Source organism: Micrasema longulum, unplaced genomic scaffold, assembly GCF_059751315.1.
Source record: "Micrasema longulum isolate JH-2025_06_02 unplaced genomic scaffold, ASM5975131v1 h1tg000044l, whole genome shotgun sequence".
NCBI lineage: Eukaryota > Metazoa > Arthropoda > Insecta > Trichoptera > Brachycentridae > Micrasema > Micrasema longulum.
In genome coordinates this window covers 154,724-178,008 of record NW_028277251.1, presented here as the reverse complement: position 1 = coordinate 178,008, position 23,285 = coordinate 154,724, and the positions used below count along the sequence as shown (strand labels likewise).

The 23,285-nt window shown below is 33.0% G+C and overlaps 3 protein-coding genes across 14 annotated transcripts in view; 2 read left to right on the top strand and 1 right to left on the bottom strand.

Moving 5' to 3' along the window:
• The first annotated feature begins 587 nt into the window (after positions 1-587).
• On the top strand, positions 588-4,195 carry LOC148285260 (putative RNA polymerase II subunit B1 CTD phosphatase RPAP2). The gene is made up of 2 exons (XM_088227625.1): positions 588-2,503; positions 3,371-4,195. Exons 1-2 carry the CDS (start codon positions 722-724, stop codon positions 3,467-3,469), a joined length of 1,881 nt encoding a protein of 626 aa, XP_088083751.1. The 5' UTR covers positions 588-721; the 3' UTR covers positions 3,470-4,195.
• LOC148285259 (uncharacterized) lies at positions 3,082-7,537 on the bottom strand. Its single transcript, XM_088227635.1, has 2 exons — positions 6,828-7,537; positions 3,082-3,311 (listed from the first exon to the last, which is right to left on the bottom strand). The coding sequence occupies exons 1-2, from the start codon at positions 7,407-7,409 to the stop codon at positions 3,162-3,164; spliced, it is 732 nt and encodes a 243-aa protein (XP_088083761.1). The 5' UTR covers positions 7,410-7,537; the 3' UTR covers positions 3,082-3,161.
• Positions 7,538-11,252: 3,715 nt separating this feature from the next.
• Positions 11,253-23,285, top strand: part of shi (dynamin-1 shibire) — a 70,220-nt gene continuing 58,187 nt past the window's right edge. For all 12 annotated transcript variants that reach the window (XM_088227812.1, XM_088227786.1, XM_088227756.1 and 9 more), the window contains exons 1-2: positions 11,253-11,493; positions 13,338-13,411. In XM_088227812.1, coding sequence (XP_088083938.1) covers positions 11,330-11,493; positions 13,338-13,411 — 238 coding nt within the window. In that variant the 5' untranslated portion in view covers positions 11,253-11,329. The remainder of the gene's footprint in view (positions 11,494-13,337; positions 13,412-23,285) is intronic.

The window sequence follows — 23,285 nt, the reverse complement described above, 5'->3', positions numbered from 1 at the left end:
AATGGCAACACAAGCAATAAGCAAATGGTGATTTTCAAATTTGGGAACATATATTGTTTTTATATCTAAACATCATACCCCAATAACTTTCGGCATAATCATCGCCATCAAGGCCATGTTGAGCTAAATCCATGAGCTCGCCACTCGTCATCTAGTTTTTGTAATGTCACATAGTTTTCAAGTACTGGAAATCGCTTCAACACAGTCGCTTCTGATGGATTTAAAAGAGATATAAAAGAAAATAACGGACCTCTAAAATCAATTCTCTTGGCAATGTCCGACGTTAATTCAATATAAAAATCATGGCATGTTTTATCGAAATCTGTAATAGCTGAACATTTTCATAATTTTAAAAATTGTTTTTACTTTCTGTAACCTTCTTTCACTTCTCAATTTCATTCGTCAAAATTTATGTTTTAATCTCCTACCATCAAACCGTCGACGTGTTAGCTAAAGATAAATTAATAAATGATAAAATGTTTAAATCCCCGCATAATACCAATCCCCAATCGAGTTGAGATTCCCCGCTGTTTAGGGAATTCTCCAGAAATTGGCAACCCTGCCCGTAGGTAAAGCATGCAACTTTTGACAGCTGCTGTCTGAGCGTGCAAACACTGCAAACGTCAAAAGTCTCTTCTTAATTTGTCTAGAATAGTTATTGTAACGAGCCATTAGTTGATTTCTAAGAGTTTTTCGAAACAAATTGTTTATAAATTTCAAAATGAATACTTGTAAAAAAAGCAAACTACCCCCTAAGGTAGAGGACATGACAAAAGAAGAAATAGTATTTTTTCTCAAGAAAAAGCGCGATTGCGAAGCAACCGCTCAGTCCGTGGTTATTTCGCTTCTCGAAAATGAAGTTTCAGAAGCGTTATTTCTTAGATGTCTTCCGCGTATTAGTCAAAGTCATTATGAAGATGTAAATGAAGAAAGGGCGATCTCTAAACTTTGCGGATATCCACTGTGCTGTAAAAATCTGCCAGACAAGCTACCATCACAAAAATACATTATATCGTGTAAGACGAATAAGGTGTACGATATAACAGCCAGGAAAAATTTTTGCACTAATATTTGCTACGAAGCCTCTGTTTTTATCAAAGATCAAATCTCAATCAGCCCTCTATGGTACCGTGAAAACGAAAGTGTTCCAAATTTTAAATTGTTATCACACGAGACAAAGGGTATTATCGGAGATGAAATAGATTTGTCTCTGGTCAAAAAGGTCAACTTGGAAGAAACGAAAGAAAACTCTTTTAATTCTTTTCTTGATTTTACCGAAGCATCTCTTACTGAAATATCTAAAGATCCCGAAGGAAAAGATGTCGTTATTGAATCGGTCGAGATTGATGTAGCTAATGATGAAAAAGAAAACGAGCTAGCAAAAGAAACAGGTAATGATACTAAGCCTGAAATAGAAATAAAAGATGAATCAAAGAAAAGTGCGCAAAAGGAATCTAAAAAAACAGTCAAATTTCAGGATAATGTTGATGAACCTAAAAGTAAGCTAAAGTTGAAGTCAAATTTAAAAGGAAAAATTTTGGGAGAAATTTTTGAAAGGAAACATGAAAATAAAACAGATCCGATAATAGGCGCCGGCCAGATATTACAAGATAGTGTAAATGAAGCTAGATCTAAACGAGATATCCATAAACAAAGAAAAGTCCAGAAAAAACAATCCACTCCTATGTCTGTGGCAATTATCCACATTGAAAAATGCTTAGGCGAATGGTTTACCCTTGAAACAATGCTATTTTTATTTGGCAAAGATAAGGTCAAACAAATGGTGGAAGACAAAGGGGAATGTATCAAGGAACATCTGAACAATATAGCCAATGGATTATTCTACAAATCCACTTCTTACGATCAGTACCAACTGTTATGCAGAAAATTGAATCTATTGGAATTAGAAGATAGGAAATTTGACAGTAAAATTACTTCAGCCAGAGAATCAAAACCTCTCCCCCATTATTCGATGCTTCAAGAAGAGAGCGCGCAGTTGGATATCAAAGTACGGGCTTTTTTAAAAGGGGAGATGGAAATACCGATAGAAAAGAAGAGACAAACCATAGACACGGAAAAAAACACTGTCAGCGACGAGTCTACGACTAACCTTCCTTTAGTTGACAAGACCGCCCAGCATGCATTGCGAAGAAAAATCGTCCTGAACAGTTTAGACAAAGTGTTGCCAGATCTCTTACAATCGTTGGGACTCACACCCAAGAAGGTTAGCTCAGATGTTCGATTGCTTGTGGCGACATTCAACTTGCAAGCGCACAATATCATATTTAAGCCAGCGCAGTGGAACATGATTGTAATGATATTCGTCAAATTACTATCTGTAAGAGATATTCAGTTGAAGGGCGCTTTGGAGAGAGATATGGCCAACCGACATATGCAACTTCTGCTCCTGAACTATGAACAAGATGGCGGTTATTTAGACAGGTTTATTGCGTGGCTGACGGACATAGATAGATTACTCGATAGTGATAATAAACAACTTACAGTAAATATTATGTAAATAATTTGTTCTGTGTAAAATTATATACAATTTTAATTAACAATATTTTGAGTTCGTCCAAATGTTTATAGACAAAGAAGTTATTAATATTAACATATTACAGCAGATAAAGGGAACAGCCTAGGCATTAAAAGGGCTTAAGACCAGTCGTTGGCTGGTTTAAGTGTCCAACGGGTTGTGGTCCCGTGGGTAGTGTCGCGGATTCATGGATCAGAGGTCTGAGGTTTGAACCCCACTCTACCAAAACGAAATATTTATTGCAATGTGATTAAAATTTATTTTTATTTTAAGAATAAAATTTTAACATGTTCTTTTTTAATAATTTGATATGTAATGATATAAAGTCACATAGTAAAAAAAAACGAATAATCTGAATCGACACAACTTTTTCTTAAGTTACCTTGGTGATGTTTGCCTTTTGACGAACATAATTTTGCGCTTCGAATGGTATATTTAACTTAAGACTGTTATTTTTAGGGTTATTGACTTTTGCCTGAACGTTGACGATCTATTGCGATGCTGTTAAAATTATCAACAAAATAAGCTAACTAAATAAAACAAACTTTGGAAATTTTATGTACACATGTATTTTTTAAAAATATTATGTAAAAAAATATGTCTTGATTTGACAAGTGCAGCAATGTTATGATTCTTCTATTGCGTAATTGGCTCTTTCCACTTCTTCAAGGAGTCCAGAAATAACATGAGATAATCTTGATGGGGCAGTAGATAACAATTTCTCATCTTCCTTCTGTCTGCTTATATCTTGTATCGTTTTTCTAGCTTCGATTAACTGTAAATAATAAAAAAATCAATGAAAACATTTATTCATTAAAGTGATTTCCATTTCAGGAACAAGGGTCAGCGGCATCAGCACATTTAGTAACAGTACAGAAAACAAAATTATCAATATTGCAATTCACAAAGAATATTGATATAGATATTTCTTAATAAAACTTCATAATTCTGTGGCTTGAATCATAAGGGCCAATATCATAAATCGTAATATTTTTCTTCTTTTTCCACACCTGCTCCTAGATGGAGCGTATGGACATCACCAGATGCCTCCGGGAGACCCTATCGCCAACCAGCCCTCTCGCCTCCTCCAATGTCAATCCCGCGTGCCTTAGTTCCGCCAAATGAAGCCGAAATGATTGCTCGGTCATTAAAAAACAAATAAAAAAACTTACAGTTTCTATTTATTGTTCCCACAGGAACCTGGCAATGTACAATATCAAAGATATGTAAGGAAGAAGAACATTCAATATACCTACACAATTATTGTCCACTACACAAACAATTTGAACAAAAAACAGTGTGGTTTCGAAGTAAATTGACTACTTCAATTGATTTTTGCCTAAATATAAAAATTTTCACATTGGGTCTAATTATAATTTCAAAATAAACACCTCCTTTAGACTCCATCACAACAGACGAGGTTCTTAGTTTCGATTATTCGAAGGAGGAAGGCATTTCGTAGCCTTAGTGCTTGTTTGGCCTATCGACCACAAATGACGAAAATGACCTTTAATACAGGTTGGCTTAAGAATCATATTCTACTCAATCTGATTCAAGAAAAACACATATTTATCAACAAAAACGCCAGTTGTAACGAATTTTCGAAACCAATTTCCAGCGTCCGTAATTTAGTTTGAAAAAGACTTATCTCCCTAAAAATGAAGAAAATACCAATGTCCTACAACAAAATATTTCAAGCGCGTGCTTGGTAGTCCCATCTCCAAAAATAAACCAATCACAGGCGAGCCTGCGTATGATGTCACGTCGCCATGTTGTCGTGTCATGTTTAGGAATATTTAAAAAATAATATATTTAAAAAATAATATATTAAAAAAATATATACTAAATATATAAAAAATGTATGGTAATTAATGTACTGCATAACGTTGATCTCGTGTTTTGCAGCAGAATTGAATTCAATAGAAAATGCTGACTTGCTTCTTGAAGTCATGACTCTATGTTTCAGGTGAAATTATTTAGCACGCGTGTGAAATCAATCATGGACTATGAACCCCACACATTCGTCTTCAGAACAGTTGACAAAATCTCACTAAACAGTACTATCGATGTGTTTTTGCTTGCTTACTTTAGGATATCTAACACTTTTTCTTTTACTAATCTAAAATAGTGTATAATTTCTTTATTTTTCTCTTTGTATCGTGAATGTACATTTATGTTTTAAAATATTGAAAAAATAACATATGAAAAAAAATTGAATTGACAAGTGAACACCTTTACATGGAAATTGAGCGTTAGGACCAACAAGCACACAAAAATTGTTGTGACTGTTGTGCCCCGCTTGGTCAAGCTCTGTAACATTTTGTCTCATCTACAGTTTAGGTAAAAAAAATTGTGCATCTTTGGCTTATCTCCATTTTAAAACTGGTTTTTATCACATAAAATGTCAAGTTATTTTGGTTGAAATGGATTGTTAAAAGTCCAGAGGAAGAATATTTTTGGAAACGGCGGTAATTCAATTACGATCTTGTGATATGGCAAACATTTAAACGTTGCTCCTGTAAAACTGCCGAGAAAAAAACGAGTGGAAGATAAGACCAGCAAGCACTAAGGCGACGATTTGCTTAAGACGTGACTCATTTATTATTTAAAAACTTAAAGAATAATTGGGTCCTGAAGTTTGATAAAGTTACAGCAAATACATATTTTTTTGGTCATCAGTGTGTTAGTTCCCGAGAGTGAATTCTCGTAACCAGAGAATTACTGTGCAAATTTGATTTAGATATGATATTATGCAAAGTTATGAGTTGCAGGTCATATGAAGAGCTAGAGGGCCACACAGGACTGACCAGAATAGCGGAGGAGATGCGGAGGTTTGCTGCGAACCAATCCATCTTAGAGGATTTAAACCGAGAAGAAAAACATGCTCCCTCTTAATAATCAATTGGGCTTTATCATATCATGTCATGTCATGAATTTTTCAGTAAAAACAATATGAATGCAAGTCGATTACCTTTTACTATGGAGCATATTAGGTTAAAATCCCATTCTACCACAACTCGATTTTATATTTTTCCAGCACAAGTTATTTAAGACTTTTGGAAAACGGTCTGAAAATTTGTCTTTTTGTTTTAAAAATTAAATAAAAATCTAACGCCGCAATGCGTTTGAATTATAAAAATAAAAATATTTAAATTATTGTCCAAAATAATTGAGTAAAAAGAGTAGAAAAAGATGTTGAAAAGAGAGTGAATGGGGGCAACAAAATGAATGGCGCACTAAGCACAGTAATTGCAAATAAACATATGTCAATTGAAGCTAAACTGGCAGTGCACAACGGAGTTTTAGTCCCAACAATTATGTATGAAGAATGTGTGGGAAATCAATGTATGACAGAGTTACGAATGATGAAATCAGGCGTGAGTGTAAATAGTCAGGTATAATTGATAAGATTAAGATTGGGTATCTGAGATGGTTTGGTCATGTGGAACGAATGGACGACAAAAGAATGGTAAAAAAAAGCAGGCAGAATCTAAGGGCATGTATGATAATATGTATGAATGTGGAAGAAGCTAGAAATGTATGCCATGATAGACGTGTGTGGCGGTCCATTATCTCTGACTACTCCTACGGAGAAATGGTGTGATGGTAGTAAGAAAAGTGTGTGATTTTTTGTGCCAGGGAAGTCAAATATTCAGCAACATTATGAATGTTACTGAATATTTGACCATACACAGCGTACCCGACATACACCGGAAAATATTGATGCAGTAGGGCAGTGTTTGAGAACGTCCGAGCGCATCTCATCAATGCCGTGCACAGGAATTAGGATGTTTTGAAACCATCATGACAGGTGTGAAATCTTTTTGTACCCGAATTGGGTCTACAGCATTTGCGGTCCCAACAGGATCGTACCGTGTCATACGCAGCTTATGCCAAGATTAAATTTTTCGGATAATTTTTTTAAATGATAAATTTGATATTGATTGGCCGCCGCGGTCCTCTGATCTGACCGACCCCGATTTTTAGTGCGAGGGATCTTAACGGGAAAGGTGTACACCAGCAAACCAACAACAATCCTGACTCTTAAAGATAACATCGAAAAAGGAATTACCGAAATAACACAAGTCTGCAAAAATGTCATGAAAAATATGGTTTAGAGAGATAGCATTTTAACCACGAAAAGAGGTGGCCACTTGACCAACATCATCCATTATACATTAAATCAACCAATAATATTTCAATTATGTAATCATATTTGATGAAAAAGTTATTTAAAAGAAACTTCGGCCTGGAACATAATTCGCATTCTGAATAATGTCTAATAACATACCTTATTAAAGTCGTCAATATCAGATTTGATTTTCTTAATTTTATTTTCTAATTCGACATCTCTTTTACTTCCGTTCAGCAAATTTTCGTGCACGTCAATTGTTTCGAAATTCGACTTCAATCTCGCCATCGACTGAACGCATTTTTCCAGGGGGTCACTAGAGTTTTTGTCCCCGTAAAGATCCTTTATCGAATCCAAAACATCACAATTGTTATCGGGAACTGTTTCCGAATGTAATTTCTTGTCTTTTAGATTTTTCAGCTCCGCATTGATAAGTGAAACTCTTTCTCTTGTTTGAGCCATTGCTTCCTCATCCATGTCGATAATTTGCGGTCTGCATTTCAGGAATTCTTCAAAGCGTCCGTCAGTTATATTCGCAATCATATCATCGGCGACATATCTGTAATTCGAGCAAGCGTCTTCAGTCTCGCAGTCTTTATGCAGGGAACGTATTTCCGATTGTATTGCAACAAACTGTTTTTCAAGTTTTGAGCTTTCTTCTAACAAATGTAAAGGGTTGGAAAGCTCGTGGGTGGCCAGTACTGTTTTAGATATAACCGAATAAATACTTGGATCAGTCATTTTTATTAAATATGTTATTTCGAATTCATCCAAGTTCCACCCAAGTTCAGTTGGATTCTAATCCAAAACTTCAAAATTCAAAACACGTAAACATAGATCCGAAGCCGAACTAGCACCATAAACAAGAATAAAGAATATAGAACCAATGCCCCTTCTCCAGAACTGTCAAATAGTGATGTACTACAAGTTCTCAGCCAAATAAATTCATTATTCGAATATTGTTCGACTGTTTAAGAATCTAATTTGAAAATACGGAAATAAATTTAAATTTCTTATCATAAGTGTAGTGAAGTAATAACATTCACTGCTCAAAAGATGTCACTGCGGTACCAATTATGACGTAAGAGTGAGCGCAGCCCCATATAACGTTGCGATCGGAAAGAGGCCGAAAATAAGAAATCACTCGAACGGTACTCAGATTTAGCGCTCCCCAGCTTTATGACATATTTCTTTATATAAAACATCATCATTACCTTTCCGCACCTAATGGTGCATAGGGCACTGAATTGATACACTAATCGCAGCGTGTCTTGATCATTTTTGTTCTATGAGGGTAAGGTGATCAGTCTTACGCTTCAGGTACCAGTCTAGGGACTATGAAATATTATAGTGTAAAAACACCCCTTAAAATAAAATTTCAAATCAACCATGTTGGGAATCAAACCCGAGACGTCTTGTATGGTAGGCAAATGTGCTGACTTAAATTTAATTAAACTCTATCTCTAAAATAACCATATTTTCTTTGGCCTTTATCAAGTTATCACAATAAGTGGAAAACTTGTGGAAGTATAAAGTCAAAAATAAAATTACTGATTTCAATATTTTTTTTTAAAGTGAGAGATTTTTTGGATTCGATGGCTACCCTCAAGTGAAATTCGGAAAAAGGAAATCGAGTAAAGTTAAAAAGCTGTTGACACCTTCACCTACCGTTCTCGGTGTCATGGATGTGAAATTTTGATTTTAAAGGTAGTTCAGCATTTTAAAAATTATACTGATAACCTCACCTCCCGTGTAACAAACATGAACTAGATATGTTTTGATCGAAGTGGCAATGCTCTGCTTTTTGCACCACTAGGTGTGAAAAGGGAAAGTAGGTTTGATGAGTAGTCTTATAAAGTTTTTATGGATGACGCCATTCAATGAATATTGAAAAAGTAAATCCTTTGTCATGGGGCTGCCAGGGAGAGGGCTGTTGGTAGTGGGAGAATAAAGACGGGATTGAGTATTGTTGGGAAGGAGTACGATGTTGGCTTAAAATTTTGGCACTTAAAGTATGCGGATCCAAATGGCTCAGGTGGGAATATTTATATTTTTGTAGAGAGATGATGACATGGTTGACGGAGACAGTCAATTTAAAATATATATTTGAGAACCAAAATTTATTTACAAGTAATTCAAATAGATCAAGTCAAAGAAGGAATCGTGTGTTAGAAATACCACATTGTAAAACGAGGCTCGCACAGAGACGTGCATATTTTATAGGCCCCAAAATTTTTAATTCTTTTTTCTGATAATATTTCATTGATTCCAAACTTTCAAAATTGTCCTTCTTCTAAAAAACATGCACTATCCTGGATTCAAACTAAAGATATGAACTCTTTTTTTCTATGATTTATTTTGTTGTCCTTTAATAATAAGGAATATTTTTGTGTTTTTTTTAAATATATTTTATTTCCTTTCTTAATTACTAAAAAAAAACCATATTATCTTTTACAGAATATTTTATCTTTTCTTTCTTATGTTACACAAAAATATTACAGCTGTCCATTATTTATTATAGGAGCAAAAGTTCATTAACATTTTCTTGTATACCCACGAACAGGCCATGCCTTTGTGGGATTTTTTTGTTTACTATTTTTCTATTAATCTGTATTTCATTGCTATGTAATTATGCTTTATTTTTTTAAAACTCAGTTTTATTATTATGTTTATTGTAAAGAAAAAAAAAATTAAAAAATTTCTTTAAAAAAATTATTAAAAAAATAGGAATTGGGTCAGGTAGAGGAGTATTTTGCCTTCGATCTGCATCGGGGAGACCTTGGTGGGGAGAAAACCTTAGTCAACGAAACTCATTACTGTCTCAGCCAACCCAGAATTAGAAGGCGCTCTAATGGTGGTCATTTTTGTCCAACCTAACTCAGGGGTAACGGTGAAGTAGTGGAATCTAGACGCTGGGAGGAGGGTTAAAAGTTCATCGTGCTGCTCCATGGGGCGTACTGCGATTGTGGCAGTGCTTTTATTGTAGTTTTTAAATGTGAAGTCTTGAGTAACTTCACAGGCAATAGCAGTAATATTGTCATTAGTGAAAGTGCTAGTGGTGACGATGATGGGTAGGATCCTGTGTTTGTCTTGAGCAGAATGGGATGGTCAAGTGTTTCAAGAAGGGGCGTAATGGGGCGGGGCCACTTGTAGGTACCCTGCTTCGCAACGCCGCATCTAGCAGAATCTAGAACCCCGTCACCCTTTTAAAGGGACGGTAATATACTCGTTTATAAATTAGCAGACGCATATTATTCTCCCATCCCTTATAAACAAGTGTATAATTATTTTTACCAACTGAATTTATGGTGTGACTGACTCTGCTCCTGTATGACGGATGAGAAGGAGGAGTTCCAATTGGAGTCGAGTGCTGCAATCATCTCAGCAGTTGGTGCGTGTCCCGATGTATGGTGAAGTTTTCCGTTTATGACAATGATTTTGGTCCCTTTAGGAGAACGGGAGAAGTCCATCCTAACGGGTTTGAATGATGAATGATGAGATGCAAAATAACGCAAAGCTAGATGCGAACTGACGATATCGCATCAAGCGTGTGTTGCCAATAGCGTGGCAACACGTCCATCCGCGATCACTAGAACAGCTCTAATGATTTTGACATTAATTAAACACCTTTTTATTAATTGCACTGATAAAATATTTTTTTAGTCTATCGATTCCTTTTATTATTCTAACATATATTATATCGTTTGGGCAGCACTACTATCAATATATTTCTCTATGGTATCGACTAATGCTACCATAATAATAATGTATAATATTATTATGATATGCTCTGTTGCCATATATATAAGTATTATTCGGATGTCAAAAGTTCTTGTCTGTCATTTAGGGGAAAAAAATCATGTCCATGCTGAATTTTTTAATTGCTCAGTTAAAATATCATTTAAATTATTACGCATTAAAACGCGGGAATCGTTTTGTTCTATTAAATAAACAATAAAAAAAAACTATGGAACTTTTACAATATTTTTAAAAATACAAAAAGTTTAAACATAAGTTGTTATAATATATTGAAAATCAAACTACAAAACATTGACAAAGTTAAATGAATCCAAAATGAATTAGTTATAAACTCAAGCAGTTTTTATCTCAGAAAGAATTTTTTCATTTAGAACTTACTTTATGAAATGTGATAAAATGGTGAAACTAAACGCTAATCGATAGTTTATACAATTGATTACGATAGCCGTTTGTCCTTTTGATAAAATTTTCAATTTGTTACTGCCCTATATTTCAAATGCGCAAGAGCTACTTGTATTGATTTTCTTCTTAGCACCTTTTTTCAATTCAATGTGGTGTTTGTATATTATAATCGTTGTCGTTTGAAGGGAGGCGTAATATTTAATATCAAATAAAAATAATACCAGAATTTTAAATTGCATAAAATATCATCAAAGCCTAAAATACGACTTTGTAATGATTTTGTTTTGACGGTTTACAACGATAAAGTGATCACAGTATTTGACTCTGTCACGCATACTGAAAAGGTATAGAGAGAAAGAGATGCAAAATTTCGATTGACACTCCTATAGAATTCTGGCGCATGCGCATTTTTCCTCTTCCACCATATTGAAAATCGGTAAACCTCGGAGAGGATATCTGGTTAGATTCTCGTGAAAGGTTTCTTACAAAACCGGCGCAAAATGGCCGGGAATACGGGCATGGAGCAACTTATTCCCATCGTGAATAAGTTGCAGGATGCTTTCACACAATTGGGTGTTCACATGCAGCTGGATTTACCACAAATCGCCGTGGTGGGCGGCCAATCAGCGGGGAAGAGCTCGGTTTTAGAAAATTTTGTCGGAAGGTACAGTATCAGTGTTTACGATCAATATTAATTGTTTTATCTCTACATTAGGCTAGGCTTTGTCTTTTCACCGGCCCGATGAGTGAGTAAATCGTACGTTTGAACCAGAAATGACGCATGACAGATGACTTTGACAGGTTGACAAAACTCCCGAGCATTGTTTATGACCACGGATTAGATCGAATTTCTCGCTCCAGAGTCTGAAAACGATGTAAATTGTGATCCAGAGTGATGGTCGAATGAATCCCTGCATATTTGATTCCGCTGTACTCGTAATAGGCAGGAATAAATCCGATAATTAGGTAACATTTTCCATGTATGGATGAGTCAATCGAGTACCTGACGTTTCCCCACTCGCAACAAAGACCCGTGTTGTTTTTAATTGCAAATTGTCCGAGTTGCGCATTCATTTTGCCGTTTGGACGCTTATAAAAAAGAGTTTTCTCCAATTACGCAATTATTTGAAGAAATATATTAATCATTCTTATTACACACTGGACACTTCAACTATCCATAGTGAGAAATATTAGATTTGTTGTTGATTAAAACATAAAAAAATTTGAAATGACTAGTCATTTTTCAAATAAATAATTAAAAACCGAAAAATGAGAAATTTAATATAAAAATTGTTTTCTCATGCGCGGAAAAAATTGGCCCATTAAAGTTTTATTAAGTTTTTTTAAAGTATGAAAAAAATATTTTAATAAAAACGAACTATTTGAACGACGTCACTAGTTCATATGAATCAACCGATGATAAGATAGTTTTGAAAGATTTCTGGTTTACGGTATGTCAACAGACCAATCAGCAGAACTTACTAAAATAAGCGGAAAAGAACTAGAGACGTCATTTCAGAAATACAAAACTTTAAAAAATCATAGTGTATCAGCACGATATATAAAAATGCCGTAGTTTGATAGTCTATTAACAAATACAATATTTGAGTTTGTCCAAATGTTCGTAGACAAAAGGCTGGATTTCACCCCTTCGGGAGTCATTAAGATCAACAAATTACAACAGGGATGGAGAATACCTTAAATAAGGGAATATCGAGGTCAAGGCATTTACAGGGCTTATGACCTGTCTTTGGCTGGTTTAAGTGGCCACTTTACACACTGTTTAACATTCACCATTTTGCCTATGTTTGAACATTCATATTTCTTCAATTGTTCCATTTGTTGATTTTAGTGAAGTTAAAGAGCCGAAACCTTTATTGTTGTTTCTGACTGAATTATTTCACATACTAGACAACGCCTCAGAAACATGTTTGCATGAAAAATCTGATAAAATTGATTTGATCGGTACATGATCAGTGATAGGGCAAATTCCGAAATTGGTTAATATTAATATAATACCAGTTGCTTTAAGGGTCATATTTCCAATACCGCCCATAGAAATTTCAACTATTTTACTTCAATACGTTGTTCAGAACGGTCATTGGTTAAGTTATTGTTACAACCGAGTGAATTTGGCGGGGTTACCAGAAATCCACGTGTTTATGATGTTGTCAAAACGGTTGTAAAAAAATGTCATTACTGACATTTATACTTTTATTTGTAATTGTAATAATATCTGTGTATTTTTATTATATAAATTTATTTTCTAACACGACTAAACAATCATTGGTCAATATATTGGCCGATGAAAAATTCAGTTTTTCTGATAATCAAAAAATTTATTTTTATTTTTAATGAATTTATTTTATGGGGGCAATAAATATTTTAAAATATAACATTAAATTCAAATTCTAAAATAATTTTTGGTTTGTGAGGTATATTATGTAATTTTTAAACAAATTTGATTAATACATGAATTATGAAATAATAATGATTTTATCTTTCCAGGGATTTCCTACCCAGAGGATCTGGTATAGTCACCCGTCGTCCTTTGATTTTGCAGCTTATACACAATGTTGCCGGTAAGTACACGGTACATAATTTAAAGTTGATATGGTGCAATGAATGATAGGAATATTTGTACTAATTCTTGAATGATTCATGCACCGAACAAGGGTTCATTGGTACCTCCGACCTATTTCAAATTTATTGAGAATTTTTTTTTTATCCTTATTTTTCGACTTAGTCCCCTTGTTGCTCAATCACAATACACTTGTCGGTAATAACCGACGCGATAAGATTTCTCACTGGGGTTGTTTATCGTTTTAGCAATTCCAATAGACATTGATTAATATTGTACAACTCTATAATAAATTAACTAGTAGGTAATAATGTTATTATTTATTTTTGCATAAAAATGTCTGCCTTAAAACAGGTTATACCTAGTTAGGCAGACTAAACATAATCCAAAGAAATCTTAATAGATTAGTAATCCTAAGTGTGTATGTAATAATAATTATGGATAAATTTAATAGCGCCATTTTCGTAATATAATACTTCAAGGGCGCTTTACAAAGTGATTAAATAAAGATATAAATTTAATTTTAACTTTTTAATTTAAGAAAAATAATGTACTTTGTCACCACATGCTGAGAATTTTTTCAAATGATTTAGAGAACAAGTGGGTTTTAAGTTTCTTCTGAACATCACTTCACTCTCACAGTTTCGGACTTCTGCTGGGAGAGCATTCCATGCCGTAGGGCCTGCGACCGCAAATGCACGTTCGCCGAATTTAGTGCGCTGTTTGCGTAGAGGCATAATAACTTTTCCTTTCGACGTAGATGTAGCTGATCTAAGCATAAGACGTCTGTCAGCTAGTTCATCTGGAATGCAGAGTTCCCTTAGATATTCTGGAGCAGAGTTGTACAGTGACTTATACATAAGCAACAGAGTTTGTATTCCACCCTCTGTGGAAAATGTAGCCAGTGCAATTTCCGAAGTAGTGGATGTAGTAGATAAATAAATTGTAATTTTTTGTTAATAAACCATAATTATTACTATTATTAAAATTTATCCATTGAGATTACTATATTTTTAAATATTGCCACACTTAAACCTGTTGCGTGGCAGCACCTAATATAATAAATTTCACCACGCTTTAAATGAAATGTTTTTCAAAATAGTGATTTTTCAGGAGAGACAAAAACTGCCTCAAATTGAGTTCAAAAATGTATGTATTCTCTAAAAAATACAGTAAATAGGATTCTATCAAAAAGCCCTTCAATGAGGAACTTCAGCCGTACAGGAAATTGGATACAAAAATGTTTTCTTATGTCTGGTTAAAATATGAGCATTAAATTGTTGGGCAAAGTTTCTTGAAAATGTCAAAAAAAAAAAATTGAATCAAAATTTAGTACTTTGAACGACGTCACTAGTTTATATGAATCAACTAATGATAGAGAGTTGTGGAAGATTTCCAGTGTACTTTCCGTCAACGGACCAATCGACTGTACTGACAGAGAAATACAAAACTTGAAAATATCATAGCATTCAAAATGAAAAAAAAAATTGTATCTATAATATTCATCATTTAAAAAAATAAGAGAGATATATTAAGTCGTGTATCCTATGTCGACTAGTGTGACATCACAGCCACACAAGAGTTAACAAATAAAAAAAAAATGCTCCAACATTTCTATAACTTCCTGGTAGGACATTCGTCCGAACCCTGCCAATCACTCTACACACCACATGACCTCATTGTCGTCCAAAAAAATATTTCCACACTTATGTTATTGTATTATTATTATTTGCTAAAGGCAGGCAGCCTTTACTGATATGTCTTTAGCCTATGTCTCGTGTACTGCTTCCTTCAAAAAGGCATCCAAACGGGTTTTGAATTGGTTGACCGAAAGAGAATGGGCAATTAGGCTTGGCAATTTATTCCAGTCTGAAACTATAGGACGATAGGACAATAGCGTGCGTAGACAGAATCATTATTTTCCGAATCGCAGTACGTTTCGTTATCAAATTCAAGCGATCCACGGCCACGCATAGGAAGCTTTGAAACTGCCGAAATTTTTGTCCCATTTCAAGAACGTGGTTGGACTCAGAATGGTTCCAAATTACGGAACAGTATTTTAGTATTTATTTATATACGGTTCCGTGAACGTTTTACATAATTACAATACAACCAGTGAAAAAAATAAAACAAAACATTACATAATATTAAAAAAGAACCAAAACATCGAGAAAAGTATACAATAGTAAACAGTATTTATACAATATAAAAAAAGAAATATTACATCTGTAACAAAAAAAAATAATTTACCTGTATAAAAGAAAGGTAAATTAAAGAAAATAGCAGTTTTAAAAAAAGAGGAAGAGAAGAAAAAAAAAGAAAAGAACATGCTTTAATAGGAAAGTTAAAATGTTTACTTCATGGTTTATATAAATATTAATACTAAACAATAATAAATTTAAAAAATAATTATACACACAAGAGTAAAGATTTGAAACAAAAGTGAAAGCTTATCATTATTTGAATTTTTAATTGTTAATTCTTTTTCAAAACACAGAACTTGATCATCAGCGGGCACGGTATAAAATAAATCTAAATCATCACTGTATTGATTTGCAAGTCGCTGCATGCGAATAATTGGTGAATTCAATGAATAATTAGTACCACGATGATGCCGCAGACAAGCGAATACTTACAATGTGCGTGTATTCCAGTTGTAAGATTGAAAGATCTACAATTAATACTTAGTTATTTTGATATCTCTGCCCCAGACTATAAAAAGGTTGCCTATACTTTCATTATGCTTCAAGTAACAGAACAATAATGTTATCACAAATATTTTACAACACTGTTGATAAAAAATAATATTTACTCACGTTTTTTTATTAAATTATTATCTTTCTTGATATCAACAAGTAAGAACCTCATTGAAAAAATGATAAATAATTCAATATGAATTTAATCTGGGACAATTTTAAATGTGTAAATACAAATGGGAGTCGATTTGTGGTAGACCAGAGTTCGAACCCCGGACCTCTGATCCGGTGTCTGCAACCCTAGCACGAGCCCTCGTACATTGTTGACAATCATTTCAAGATAGATGGAGAACTGAATTTTTAAACAAAAAACAGAATACTGAGAAAGTCTTTGTTTCCAGATGATGAACTGTCATTGGCTAGTTTTAGTGATCACTTTACACACTGTGTCAGTGTTGAAATGTGAATGTTCAAACATATACAGAATGGTGATCTTTTCTCAAAGAGGCTCTCCATCTTTAAAAAAATATATATATAATAAATATTCGCATTCTTGCAATTTACCCAAATTATAAATGACTTTAGATCTTAGTAAATAATTATATATAATATTAAATTCAATTGCATAAAAATACAACTACTATGGTGAAGGTGTATAGTGGGATATGCATGTTGGTGTAGTGAAGAAGTTCAATGGTTTTAAAAAATATATATATATATTTGTTTGTAGGCTACCAAAACTAAGCCAAATTTGTTCAAAAACATTTTTATGTATCGTATTATCAGCGCTATGATTTTCTATAGTTTGAAATTACTCCACGTGTGACGACATAAGTTCTCTTCGTTGAGTTCCGATGATTGGTGATCTGGCTTCCCGTAAACCGGAAATCTATCGCAAACCCTATCATTGGTTGATTCGTTAGTAGAACCTGTAAGTTTAGTCAAAAGTGGTTGATTTACATAAAATGTTTTTTATTTTAAATACATTTTTGAGAAACTTTGTCATACATTTAAATGCTCTAATTTTTACGAAAATAAAAGTCGAAAAGAGGCTATATACATTAGTATGGGAGTCATTAAGATTATCTATTCATCTTAAGATTAAGATCTCTGTTGTAATTCGTTAACAAAGTGAATCCTTTAAATATGAACAAAATTATAAATAACTGCTAGAAAATTAAAAACTGAAAGTTCACTCCTCAACTCCGTTAGAATTTCAAAGGTTTTAGGACAATAATGTATTTAATGTTTATAGTTGTCATTATTTTTTAACATTTACTAATTTGTAATTATTGTCGTAAAATATTTTTATTGCTTGTGTTTATCTACATAAAAAGCACACATCTATTGTTCTGAAAATTGACGATAGTAAAACAACCATTAATATTTTTTTAATGATGGCATGAAGCCCGAAAAAGCACATGGGCTAGAATGCCATTAGAAAGTAATGTTTATATATTTTTTTTAATATCTCAATTTGTATTATTGCATTGTTAACAAAATTAATAAGGGGTTTTGCGCCGGTTTAGACACGCAAGAAGAATGAACAGCGAAAGAATGATTAAACCGATTCACAATGAGAATGTTATTGAGGGATTTCAGCCCTACGAGAAATTGAATAGAAAAAATACAAAAAAAGACATGAATTTTCTTACGCAAGGTAAAAATTAGGGTTTTAAATTGTACAGCAAAGTTTCTTGAAAATGTACCAAAAAAAAAAACTATATACTCAATTTATTCCTTTAAATACAATTATTTTTTGTATCCACAGGAATTCACAGAGGTCTGAAAATGTTAAATAATAGTTAGTTTATTTTTGCAAATGAAATATTTATGTAAACACAAATTATTTCTCATAACATAAATGGGTATAAATTTGTTAATTTGTTATTCCATTATTGTAAACATTCCTCGCTTCATTAACTTTGTTTATTTATTCAGTTGGTCATATTCAATAAGTTGGCAAAAATGTCCATTCAAAGATTATGGCAAGTCCCTTCATTCCAAATGTTAACTCCAAAATAAAAGAGTTATTAATTTATGTCCAGAACCAGAATCCTTAACGAGTGTTTGTCCTTTCATTCCAAATGTTAACTCCAAAATAAAAGAGTTATTAATTTATGTCATAGAACCTGAATCCTCAGCGAGTGGTTTCCACTCTATGGTTATTTTAGTGAGTTCTAAATGTAATTTTCTTAAAATTTGTATCGAGATGACCAAACGAAGCTCTTTGGATAGAGCAAACAAATTGTGAATGGAACAATTATTACGGTATTTTTTTCTCACTTATCTAACCTTATCTGCTCTCTTATCTTTACATTACATCAAATAATTACTCGCTATCTTGAACTATATTGATTATGGAATATTTAAAAAGCGAAGAGCCTAAAATCTTTTTTATTTTTTAATTTTTTATTTAATATAATATAAAGTTAGAACATGTTAACAAAAAGAAATACATAATAAAGCAAAAGTACAAAAACAAAAACGAAATAAAATATCACACAAAAAAAGAAGCAACCTCTTGTGCTTGCTGTGGGATTACAATATTAATAATTTAAGTACAAATACACATATATTTCACAAAATAAATGAAGGTATATAAAACTTTTTTTATAAATAAGTGCATGTACATATGCATGCAAATGCGCATGCGTGCGCACGCATGTATAATTATACACTCACTCTTAACAAAAGAACTTCAAGTAGGCACTGTAGAAAAAACATTGAGAAAAAAAAACAAATAAAAAAATCTAATTCCTTAATTTTAAAATAAAAAACTTAAATATGACTTAAATGTTAAAAAGCAACATTTAATTAATCCATTGCACCACTAATAAAGATGACATAATTTAGCAATGCTTGATTATGTCCAAATGCTTGCAGACTGGCTGGATTTCCTCCCTAGGGAGTCGTTCATATTTAAATGTATTTCAACAGAGAGGGAAAAAAAAATTGAGAAGGGGAATATGGAAGTCTAGGCATTTACAGGGCTTATGACCTGTCATTGGCTGGTTTAAGTGGCCACTTTACACACTGTGTAACATTCACCATTCTGCCCATGTTTGAACATCCAGAGTTGAGGAAATGTGGTGAAACCAGTCACTGGATATTCCAAATTTGTGAATTAAAGTATCACTCGTCTTTTATTTATAAAATAAATTAATGTTCTTTATTTTCAAAAACATTTTAGGTGCACGTAAAAATAAAATAAATATCCAAGCATCAGGCTGAATGGTAAATGTTAGTCTCATGTAAGTCATAAATCCTGAAATGCTTCGAAGAGTTATCGGCCTCTTTAAAACATAGCTGTTTCTTTACCCGATTAATTGAAGTGTGACAATATTATGACAGAAGTAGACCAATTTGGCATTGGAAATAATAATTGTAACCTTGGAGGTACAAATTCAATGGTCACGCATTTTGCACTCTTGTTTCATGCTAATTACACTATCACTATGCTATTTCACCATTGCATTGATAGCAGTTTGTCGGCAGTACCCTAATGGCCAAATAACAGCTGTTATTTTCCTTTTTAGGATAAAATGATTATTTATTTACATAGTATAGGGCCCGTATTACAATGGGAAGTTAACAAAGTTATCTCAATCATCAGGGAAAAGGCAATGATTCTCCGGGCATTTCCGACGCATGCGCAGATTCGAAGTGTGAAGTTTGTTTGTAACGTCACTTTGAACATGCGTAATGAATAATATTTAATATGTTAGCGCATATAAAACAGTATACAGAATTGAGTGTTTTTGGATCCGATGCGCGGGCTGTTTGTAAGATGCTTGGTTTTGTACTTCAAAACTCTAGATATTTCAATAACATTACTGCAATTCGCACATTGTACGATACACTATAGTCCTTAAAATATAACTTGATTAAAATGACCGCGCCAAACTAATGGCAATAGTGATGGGAAATTACTGATCACTGTTCATGTACCGATCAAATCGATTTTATCAGTTTTTTCATGCAAACATGAAACTCTGTTTCCGAAAATTGATATATAAACACAAAAACAAGCCTTCTATAGTGTGTTTAAGACCACAAATTCACCAAAAAATAAGACATTCATACTTTTTTCATGGACAACATCAAATGAATTATTTTTTTATTCGATCAATTTACATTGATCAATTTGTCCCATCTCTTAACGTTTTTGCAAAATGATGTAACCTTGTAAGAACGTCATTGATAATTAGGTTTATTTTAGTTTTAAAAGCTGATTTTATATATTTATGTTGATTTATGTGTCAAGCATTGTATTAAATAATAAATCAACACGCCAGATACGAATGATTTTTCGTGTGTCAATATAAATAACTCCTCAGACGTTACTACAAAGTTATGTCGTCACTTTTTCTGACAAATGTCATTCTAATCAAGCTATATTTTAAGGACTATAATGTATTATTAATAATAATACTGATAACAGTTCACATAGAATGCGTATAGGTGTTTCCTCATCTGCACTGCGGAACCTAAATCTAGATGTTTCAAGTTAGAAGTTGAACTTAATATACAAGTTGACAAAATGCAAGGAAATGCACCGGCGCCGTCAGTGGCGTGAATATACAATAATTACAAATCAGTTGTTATCAGTGGGGCCGCTAGTCGCTGTACTTCCTGGCACTATCTCATTCAATGTTCACTAAATACTCTGAAGTCATTGACATTTTCCCCATTCCTCGCTATCGCACTAACTAATTATGTACTCAACTCACGTGCATTTGGCTTAAACTCTAACAGTGTAATTTGAACTAAACACCGATAATGCAATACAATATTTTTTTCTAATATCGTCGGTAAAAAGGCCGTATGACTGAATTTTCTTAATTCAAAAAATTACATATGTTATATAACGATATTATTTTACATCATAAAATATTAAACAACAGTATTAAATATCAAGATTCGTGACGATGTTCTATAAAAATGTAAACGGTTAGGAACAAAGTTCAAAATTAACATGAATCGTGACATGTAAGGGGTGTGGCCAATTGCAATGACGGTTTTTGCAGGAATTAAAAATTACAAATTGAAAAAAAAATTCATTCTACCAATTAGGTAGCAAAAAAATATTTTTTCATTCATCAGTATTTCATAGATCCACACTTATTACTTTAAAAATGTTTACCCTTTTCAACATAATTACAAGTTTTCATTTTTTTATATACTAACGGACCTACACACACGCACCCTCTCCCTCATCCATTCACACAAGCACATGCACACTCTCCCTTATTCATTTTCCATACACACATTTACTTACAAACACATGAATACAAACGTCTCACACATTTACTTACATAAACACTTTTCTTAAATATTACGTATTATTAGATTAAGAGTGGATTTTTTTTGATTGGCTCTAATATTGTTAATATATTTCTACTTATTTTTTATGTAATAGCTGTAAAAATCCCAAATAAATCAAATAAAAATAAATAAAAAAGATGATATTTCCTTATTGTCCCGATAAATAGTTGTCACCGGGTGCTCAGACATTAGTTTAGACTTAAATAAAACCTCAGCCGAAACAAGATAAAATAGTTACAATAATTAAAAAGCATAAAAAAAGAGAGGAAAAAATAACAGTGATATTAAAGAATATAAACAAACATACATTGACTATGGTTTTAATGCTTTTAGAAAGGTGGGTGCTCATAAATGCAACTAAAACAACATGAAAAAATCTAATAAAGTAAAATGAAAATGAACCAATATAACAAATTTAAATGTAAAAAAACATAAAATATGTATGTGTCTACTAAAATTAAATGTACCTATTAAGATTAAGATCTAAAACTATATACTAGATATGGGTAAATGAAAAAAAAAACAAAATTTTAAGGAAATATTGAAAATTTTAAATGTAGAAATTATTTTATATTATTTTTTTATAAACAATGGATCTCAAACTGATCATCAACTGACAAAATTAATTTTAAATGTCTAATTATCTTACAATATATGTTTATTCAATCAAATTGACTTAATTTTACTGAAATATGTGTACAACTTGCCTTACACATTATCATTTATCAGGACGACAGGAATTCGCTCCAAAACAAACAAACCAGCATGAAGCCAGCTGTCCCAGTTTAAAATGAACTTTTCTGTGTAATGCTGATTATCAGCATGTAAAAAAAATATAGAGACATTGGGGTTCCAGTAATTAAAAAATAAACTTGTCTTATTTGAATTTCGGCAGGTACGAGATCAAAAAATTCTTAAAGTTTGTGGATGTTTGAATGAACACCCGGGTTGAAAATGTTAATGCTATAATTTTCTGTCAAAAAGGGAAGTTATTGCGTTTTTTTCAATTCCCTCTATGGAAGCTGTAGTGTATTTTTATTTCGGGTGGGTGGCTCCGCCATAGGAGTTCTGAAGATTTAGACAGACATGTGTGTAATAAAGAAAATCGGGCAAACAAAGGAGAAAAAAAAATGACTAGGAACTATTTCTCAGTATCAAATTGACCGCCGTTTTAGTTTCAGAGAATAGGATTAATGACCTGACTTATTATGTCTGTGTTGTGAATCATTATTTGTGAGTCAAACTGAATTAGTTTGAATGTAAATAACTGAATTAGGAGGGCAAGCAAATATGAACAACTTCCTGCGCAAGCTTGATAAACTATTATACACGCAATTTATTAATATTTAATGTGTGGTCAAACATTTTACTTCTTCTTGCGGGGCCTTGTCAGGTCCCCCTGACGTTGGCGGTCACTACAGCGAAAACATCTCGGTCCTGCGCTACTTCGAGGCCAGGGCAACTGCTTATAGGACGTACTCGCCTCAGACAAAACTTACTCTTTCATACCGATAACCATAGAACTAACTATAGTTTTCATTCTTAGGTCTGCCAACAAACATACCAGTCTTGATTTCTTTGATAACATGTTTTCTTCTTTTAAACAATCACCGAATCAAATTCAATTATAAACACCTCTCTTCCGCTTCCACTCCCACCAAATAAAATTTGTACAACTAGTTATACATATTATGCTTGAAAATAAAAGTTGAATAATTCAGGTGTTTACCAATTAAAATGTAATTCTTGTCCTTGTTTGCGTTGGAAGAACATAAAGAAATTGTGATATTCCTGTTAAAGAACACATGAGGTGTCTGCACAATTTCTCCCAATTCGCAAATCACCTAACAA

What these genes read in the sequence shown, in the direction of transcription:
- LOC148285260 (XM_088227625.1), top strand. Translation starts at nt 722, where the DNA reads ATGAATACTTGTAAAAAAAGCAAACTACCCCCTAAGGTAGAGGACATG. An exon ending in GTGATAATAAACAACTTACA is followed by an intron (nt 2,504 to 3,370) that starts GTAAATATTATG and finishes TTTCCATTTCAG; the next exon opens with GAACAAGGGTCAGCGGCATC.
- LOC148285259 (XM_088227635.1), bottom strand. Translation starts at nt 7,409, where the DNA reads ATGACTGATCCAAGTATTTATTCGGTTATATCTAAAACAGTACTGGCC. An exon ending in ATATTGACGACTTTAATAAG is followed by an intron (nt 3,312 to 6,827) that starts GTATGTTATTAG and finishes TATTATTTACAG; the next exon opens with TTAATCGAAGCTAGAAAAAC.